The following is an 8,576-nucleotide window of genomic DNA, read 5'->3' as shown; positions in this document are numbered from 1 at the left end:
GTTTTTAATGAAGTTGTATTACTGACTAAGGGATTTTTAGGTTGTGTTTGATATGTTTTATCGGAATAGATTCTGAGTCTAGAATGCATTTTGAAGCCAGAAAATAAAGAAAAATTGGATGTCGGAATAATTCTAACCCTAAAATCTATTTTAAGAATGCATACCAACCACAACCTCAAGCTCTAACATTGGACGAGTTAGAACATTGAAAGTAAAGCCAGCGTCACCAGTTATTTGAACCAATGGCCTGTCAATATAGCAAAGACGGGTGTTATTGATTCAGATCATCCCACAAATGGGTTTGGTTCTCTTTACATTTTAAGCATCAATCTCCTTAATGCAGCACAAATGACTGGAAACAGCAGTTTTTCACAAAGAAACAAAAGGAAACTTTGCACGAAGAAATCACTAACATTTTCATTTAATGATCTATTCAAGGTAAAAACTTTACAATAAGAAAAAAATTGCCAATGAGCATAGATAAATAGTTGTGTATGATGACTCACAACAGAGTGATTACAAATGATAAATAAGTACCAAAAGCCTTGCACTGCTGGAAAATTGCAATCTGTGAAGCCGCACATAAATCAACCAACTAGCAACTGCAAGTGAAAAAGGAATGTATCACAACTGCACTGATGAAATCCCATATTTCGACAGCAATATATCACCGCCACGGATACCACAAATTTGTAGTGTATAGATGAGACTACAAATTTGTATATCTCTTCCATGAGCAGATAGTGTAAAACAAATATAACATCTTAAGTTTTTCTTCAACTATCAATTCAACTAGCCCATTAAAATCAGAGGCCAGATGAGACTAAAACATTATGCTCATTCAGATGCCTCTGGAAATGAGCCAAGCGGTTCTGCAATTGTAGTATCCCTGAAGCCTTTTGGGACAGAATAGTGTTCAATCTAGAGATGTAATCATCCAAATGATTTCCTGGTTGATCTGCTTCAACCAACAGCTTCATCTCCTACACAAGTAGAAGCAAATATATTAATTATTATGAAATCACAGAATTCATACCAGTTAACCAAGTTGATCACAGACCTCTCTGACAATATCTATGGTCTCCTCAACCTGTCTTCTGTGAGCAGTTACAAGATCTTCCTCTTCCTGAAACCACATAATTCAGCCATCAGCAAAATAATAAAGACGAGAAGACAATATTTGAAATGTGAGCATATACTCCCAAGTATTACCTTTAAGAGAGCATTCAGATCATCATCTGAATTTGAATTGTCAAAGTTTGGCAGGTTTTTGCTTCTAGCCTGCATATCAGTTCTTCTTATCCTGTCATCTACAGCAGAGAGTTGGTAAGTCTCTGGCTTTACATTCTTCTTCCTCAGTGGCTTCTGCTCATAGAACTCCTCCGAGTAATCAAAATCTTCTCCGGCAGTTCCATATCTATCATCTCGGTTATCCTTGAGGAAATCTGAATATACAGTTGTAGGCAAAGGGCTCTCCTCCTTTCTACTAGATGTACGATCCAGATTAAAAGAAGGTGAAGGTTCTCTTTCAATCTGTCTAGACCATCCAAATCTGCTTGTTTCAGGAACATCAGAGATGTTACCCTCAAAATTTGGTATAGTTGGTAGAACTGAAGACAAGGATACAGCAGTTGAGTCCCTTAGGTTTATGGTTGATGACAAAGGATCCTTCTTAGAGTTGTTTCCCTTTGAAAGACTCTTAACCCTGGGAAGTAAACATACATTACACAGATGCAAGTATAAACTAAAAAGAGAAAATCGGTGTCCAACATTTGACACTCAAAATTCCATCACACCTGTCAGCGTATCTTAATGTGTTCAGAGTGTGTTCACATGATCCTGAGCTTGGCGAAATGCAAGATATCATAACCGTGCGAGAATCACCAACAAATGAATCTCTAAGAACTTCAGTCAGTTTACTGCCTCTGAAAGGAATGTGTCCCTGATCATTGTCGAGTGCACGAATACATTCCTTCAATGCAAGCAGGCTTTTATTAATTTCAGCACCTTCCATTCTGCACCACAAATTTTTCAGTTCCAGCTTATTAGGTGCACAGATGAACATCTAATGGCATCATGTTAAACAAAGTTCTCCAATCAGCTGAGCAGACACATAGTAGAGACTAGAGACAGGAGGAAGTGACCCACTACATGATGGATGCAAACTGGGAGATACCACTGGAAGAAGCCAAACCAAAGTTGGACAACTCCAACCACCTAGTTGTAACCAAATCTATTCTCCATTGTCCTATTACTCATTGACAATTAAAATACAATTCCAAAAAGCAGATGATTAAGATCACCTAGCTGGTGAGACTTCAACCCCCCCCCCCGCGCCCGGGGTGATGGCCATCTCAATGGTTCGACCCCAAACATGGTAGATCAAATAGCCGACATGAATTATATGTACTGCCATAACAATGGGGAGGCCTTAGTGCCACTGTACCAACCAGAGGTAACCGAAGTAAATGAAACCATAGAAAAACATACCTTGTCTGCTTATCATTATCAGTAGTATCTGCACCACGTTCACTTCCAGCAAGATCTATAAATGAGAGCTTGCCAACAACACGGGGAGGCTTTGATTCACTGCCATCAGCAGATCTCTTGATAACAAGCTGGAGAATAGCATGTGAGCGGGACGATTCCTCATTAGCACCAGTCGTCCCTATACTTCTCGTAGCATTTCCTTTCTCAATGAACTCTCTGATTGTCTCCACATTTGATACCTTGTACTCTTGCAAACCAACAATGCACACTTGCTGCTTACCATCCTCCCTCATGCAAAGCTTTCTGCAGAAACAGATTTCTATGAGAAAGGGACTGAAATTTGTAATATAATGAGAGTTTCCTACCTAATAATACCAAGCTATAAGCCTAAAACAAACCTCCGGTCATTAAGAAGATCATAAAGCTTCCCACCATATATTTCAAAGAAGCTCACGAACAGCTGGAAACCTTGATTATGGTAAGTATGGTGCATTAATCTTAGAATGTCCTGAGATGCTTTAAGGGGCAGTGGTTGCATTGTGTAAGTTTTCCCGCTTCCTGAATGAAAATCAAACAGAAACTTAAAGTTATTTATGATAAGAATTTGAAAAAGGTAAAGCATCATGACACACAAAAAAATCAGCAATAGATATCGAACCCAAGTGGCAGGATGTCCCAACAACCATTAGGACAACAATGGAGTGGTAAAACAAAAATCAGATGAATACCAGATAAAAACAACATATCAGAAGAATGCAGATTTTCCACATTCACTTCAATAACCTCCAAATAGATCAGTTGTATTGTGAGTCATTGGTCATTCAATGTGAAACACAGTTTATTTAATATAAAAAGTAATAACAGACGAGCGCTCAAAGATCCAAAGAAAAGCAACATATATATTTTCACTTCAAGTCCAACTATTAGGTACAAAAATGAAGCCATAACAGAGTTATGCTGCTCTTTAAAGCAATAAATCCGTCGGCGACAATACCAAAACAATAAATTGTGTGGATCTTTCAATATTATTAGCTTGGATCAGATAAACTGATCGTATCGGTGACTATGTCCTAAAAAAAAAAAAGATTATGTGCTAACTTAAAATAACTCAAGGTACTTAGCAACCCTTCAACCCTTTGTTCAACCATACGCACAACATCTCCTAACTATAATCATAAATTGGTACAAGGTCACCAGCTGCAGTGAGCAAAACTAAGCATCCAACCGCAAGAATGTAACAGTCAGCTCCCAACAGGTAAATGTAGAAGCTAACACACATAGGAAGTTCCTATTCAAGTTAACAAAAATATACAGGAATAAATTTGTGGCCAAGTGATGAAATAAAATGGAAAGCTCTGACAGTTTAAGTGCTGCCAAACAAAGCCACCAAACAAATGAATGGAGGAAGAGCATGCAAATCAATGCCAATCTTTTTGACACCAAAGGCAAGGTTGCAAATGTGTCAAAAACCAAACAGCAAGATCAAGAGAACTTGGAAATAACGTATTCATGCAAATCAGAACCAGAAGAACCCAATCTGCAAGTGTGCACCCTACAAATTCTTCAAATAGAAAAATGCAATGCTTATCAGATAGTGGTCAATGAAAACTAGAATACAACATGTCAATGCTACCCAAGACACAAGAAACAATGTGGAAAAGCACTTCCTCATTTAATATGTAAAGCAATACTTTTCCCATCGGTTGTTCCATAGCAAGCATGTCAAAGAATTTGATATGTATCAAATTTTAGAGAATCAACTACTCACCTGTTTGCCCATAAGCAAAGCAAGTTGCTTTAGTCCTCTGAAAAATTATTGGAACAATAGGTTCCACAGTCTCATGATACACCTACAAATAAATAAAAGAGACACCATGACTATATGAACAAAAAAAAAACAGAGCTAATGAGAAACGATATCATGCAAATTTGCTCTAAACTCTACACTCACTTCATCGTTTGAAACTTCCTCATTCAGCACTGCATCAAAAACAAATTCATGCTTCTCAACATACTCTGTCAGATCAACCTGCAGAAATAACCAATTATGATCTGGTCAATATCCAAAGAATAACACATTTCCATGCACCTTGACCTATCCAGAGAAGCATGCAAGCTGAAACAAAATAATCACTACACAAACAAATTGAGAAGTAGAGAAGTCAGAATTTCAAATTATTCACCTATTTTGCATCCCACATCCCATTTTTAGAAATTTATAGAGCACATGTGATCTGGAATTTACATTGCAAATATGAATTTCCAATTTTTGCTACAGGCTACAGCCCAATCAATGAAGGTAATGAATCTAATGTTTTGTCATCCACCACGGTCCAGCTAATGATCAAATATCGCTAAACACTATACCTTTTTTTCTAAAGTTTACACAGCCTTATCCCAACAAGACTGATGAAATAAGTCAGACTTATTTCATAACATTATTCTTTGCAAGTTATATCATAAAAGAAATGCCAGGGAAAAGAGAAGAGCCAAAAAGCAGAAGTTGGACCTTTCTGACCACATAAATTAGAAGACCATCTACCTTATTTCCACCTCTGCCTGTTCAAACAATACTGATGATGGGTGCGTGCATGTCGAATTCACACACAAGCAGTAAAAAAAGGAATTGAGAAAATGTACCCACAGGTTAATCCCATAGACTTATGGGCATCCATTGAGGTGGAGGACTTGATGTGCAATGAATGGTCCATCATGCAACCAGTCAACTAAGATATTTGAAACTTGCAAGTAGAGGTTCTGGAGGCAATTTAAAGCTGAAGAGGCTTAACTATTAATTCTAATTGTTGTTAAGTACTGTCTGCCAACAGGTAGCAGGGTTGAACTTTCGTAGGCTACTCATTGGATGTATTTTTATTTATGTTGCTTCGGACCATAGCTTGGATGCCTCTAGTACCGTATTTTATATTCCTGGCTCTTTTGGGGCAACTTTGTCCTGCCCATCTCTACCTGTTTGAGGAATTCTCTCTTTTTCACATTTCTTTGATGGCTTGCAGCATTGTTGCCTTAATCAACCCTTTGCTTTCTCATTGGGCATTTCTGTCAACCCTTTGGAGTTTGAGAACTCCCTCTTTCTATGTCTTTCTCGTTTAATTAAGTTTAAGCACTGATAATGATAGGAGGAAATCGTTATTCAATGCAACTGACACTGTGCGGTTGGCAAATGAAGCACATGAACACCCAAGTAATGACTAACTAGCTTCGATTAGACTTTAGAGGTTAATCAAATATTTCACTCCTGATGTCCCAAATCCAACTTTTTTTTACCAGTTTCATTCCAGAAGCAAGAATCAGATTGCAACGACATTAGGATCTTCACCTAGTGACAGATGAAAAGCAGAAGTAATTGTAAAGGAGCTACGAATTCCACCACATGTAAGGGGCAAATTGAACAGAAAATTATAGATACGATTATGAAGCTTACAAGAAACAAAATGAAAGCAAACATCATAAAGAACCAAAAAATGCACAACAGAGTAAACTCACCTTCAGTTTCATCTCATGAACAGTAAGAAAATTGGAACTCGGCTCTATTGTTATGATGTCTTCCTCTTTCTTGGCCATCTCCTTCTTATTAAGTGGTCTCTTGCGTACCTGCATTCAGTCCATAAGTAACTTATTTTCCAAGAGAAAACTATACACAATTGCATTGGCATTGCAGAAGAGAAAACAGCAGTGGCAAAGATTCAAAAATTTATTAATCTGGTGCGCTTAGTGCTTTTAAAGAGCCACTGATCAATAAAAACGAATGAAGTAGAAGAAGATCAGAAAAAGTAGCAAAGGAACATACCACAACTTTGATTTTAGCCACGGAACTGGCCTTCTCTTTGTCAATTGATATGCTTTTCAGAAGATTATTCTCTGCCAAAACACGTGTTTTATTTATTTGCTTGTTGGTAGAAAGATAAGGCTCAGAGTCATCAAAGCTTCTGCCCCGCACAGCATGGTAAAGAGTAGAATTACCATATGGAGCAGGAACTGCCATCTGATCAAGAGATAATAAAAATGTCAGACTAAGACTCAAAGTTCAGCAGGCATAAAACAATATCAGCTCTGAAGGGAAAATAAATCAGAAGTTTTCAGTGACAAGTGAAAATCCTATTGATTCAAATTTTATACAGGTTATTCACTTCAGACACCATTATAGAAACCACATCTTTATGTTTGAGAATAGCAGCTTAGCATCATCCATCCAGATAAAAACATCATCGAATTTATTGAAAGGTGAATAAACAAATCATCAGAAACTAGAGCTAAATCGATGCACTGGCATTCAAGCAACAACATACAACAAGTTCATGAAATCCAAAATCTGAAACCAGCAAAGCTGAGATCTGTCTACTTAGAGCATTTCAACAGATTGAAACTGAAATCACAAACTCCAATGGAAGCAAATTGGCAACCAAAAACATAAATAAATAAATAAATACTGACTTGGGGCATCAGCTCATCGTATCAGAAAATAAAACTCAGAGACTAATAATGAGAACCACACAATGCAAGCACAAAAATATCATCTTCCACCAGTAAAATTACCCAAAACATATGTAACTTATCTATTGATGACGAAAAAGATACTTACATCCGGAAGTAGCTCAGTGTCGAAGGAATGCAGATCCAAGATACCTGGACTGAGCTCACCAGTAGACATTTGGTCATCGCCATTCTTCCTCAGGCTAGACGACCGCGAATCAAGCGGCGGAGTAGAAGGCTCCGAGAAAATCTCATTTCCTCCACTAACGCTCCTTTGCACGGTCCGATACGTTCTTGAACCCTGAAGTCCACCTCCACCACCGCCGCCGCCATAATAACCAAAGTCCTATAATCGATTTCAGAGAAAACAACGATCAACACCTGAAAACCCGACAGATCCGATTTCCCCCAAAAAAATGAACAAGATATAAAGAACCTGTACACCAGGAGCAGTTGCATTTGAGTTTGAGGACTGAAGGTGCTGAAGACCAGCAGATTGGAGCCATCTGCCATTGGAGGAGGTCTCCAAGAAATTGTCGGAGTACTGACGCTGATGGTGTACTGTTGACGAACCAGATCTCGGCATTTGCCTCCCGACAGCGTTCATCTCTTCAGCCTCTACTCCTCGATCCGTTGAGCCTTAACGATCTGACTCTCTCTCGGAAGTCAATCTCAAGCTCTGGTTTTCGGTTTAGGAGCGCAAGTCTCTGCCAACCGTAACACTACTAAACCACCATTTCCAAAATCCAAACTTAAAATAACAAAACACAGATAGGCAGATAGATGAGGAGAGAGAAAGAGAGGAAGAGGAAGAGAAATTCGAAATGGAGCAGAAGCTCGAGCTCCAAAGAGGTTTCAGGCCAGAGCTTTCGAAAATCAAATCAACAAGCTCTAAAGGAGGTTGTTGTTGAACTGGTTTTTGAAGTTTTTTTTAAATAAAATAAAATAACAGTAAATATATAAATAAATAAAATGGGCGAATTAGGTTTGAAACTTTGAAATCAAATCCCGGGGCAACACTCGAGGTAATATACTAATAAGTCTAATATCACGAATTACAAATATAATAGTCGGATAGGAATAGAAGTAGCGTATGAGTCTGACAAGAGAATAAATCGTGTGAAGTGAAGTCGGATCGGATCGGTCCGATTCCTCAATGAAAGAAAACTGACTACTACTGGGCCCCACACATTTTCGAACGAGCGATGCCTCGCTCTCTTTGAATCACGTCACGTGGTGGATCCCAACAAACGTTCTTGTCTTCTCTTACGAGGTATGAGAACGGATAAACTCAAGTTACCGACTAAGACCCTCCTCCTGCACTTATGGTTAATATGTTAGCGAATGACAATAATATCGAAACGAATATGTACGATAATTAAATAGAGCATATAAAAATAATATTTTTTTTAAATTCCAAACAATAAAATGTGCATGGTAATGATATGATACTTGTTTAATATGTATTTAATACGATTATTACGTCAAATTTCAAAAGTAAAAATACAGGTTCATTTTGGTATTAAGAATGAACTAAAATTTATTGTTTACCACTAAATTCTAATATCCTATGCTCTCATGAACACCTAAATCCA

General features: G+C 37.9%; 1 protein-coding gene across 2 annotated transcripts; it reads right to left on the bottom strand.

Annotated features, from left to right (window-relative positions):
• Nucleotides 1–391: 391 nt before the first annotated feature.
• LOC122077298 (kinesin-like protein KIN-13B) lies at nt 392–7,979 on the bottom strand. Of its 2 annotated transcripts, XM_042643208.1 has the most exons (13): nt 7,418–7,979; nt 7,091–7,327; nt 6,472–6,493; nt 6,299–6,369; nt 5,995–6,102; nt 4,442–4,519; nt 4,259–4,340; nt 2,889–3,048; nt 2,491–2,793; nt 1,797–2,015; nt 1,213–1,705; nt 1,061–1,126; nt 392–983 (listed from the first exon to the last, which is right to left on the bottom strand). In XM_042643208.1, exons 1-13 carry the CDS (start codon nt 7,586–7,588, stop codon nt 807–809), a joined length of 2,187 nt encoding a protein of 728 aa, XP_042499142.1. In that variant the 5' UTR covers nt 7,589–7,979; the 3' UTR covers nt 392–806. The 2 variants fall into 2 exon arrangements, with proteins under 2 accessions (XP_042499142.1, XP_042499141.1); XM_042643207.1 differs by having other exon boundaries at nt 6,299–6,493; nt 7,418–7,978.
• Between the last annotated feature and the right edge of the window lie 597 nt (nt 7,980–8,576).

Source organism: Macadamia integrifolia, chromosome 4 (genome assembly GCF_013358625.1).
Source record: "Macadamia integrifolia cultivar HAES 741 chromosome 4, SCU_Mint_v3, whole genome shotgun sequence".
NCBI lineage: Eukaryota > Viridiplantae > Streptophyta > Magnoliopsida > Proteales > Proteaceae > Macadamia > Macadamia integrifolia.
This window is presented reverse-complemented; position numbering and strand designations above follow the sequence as displayed.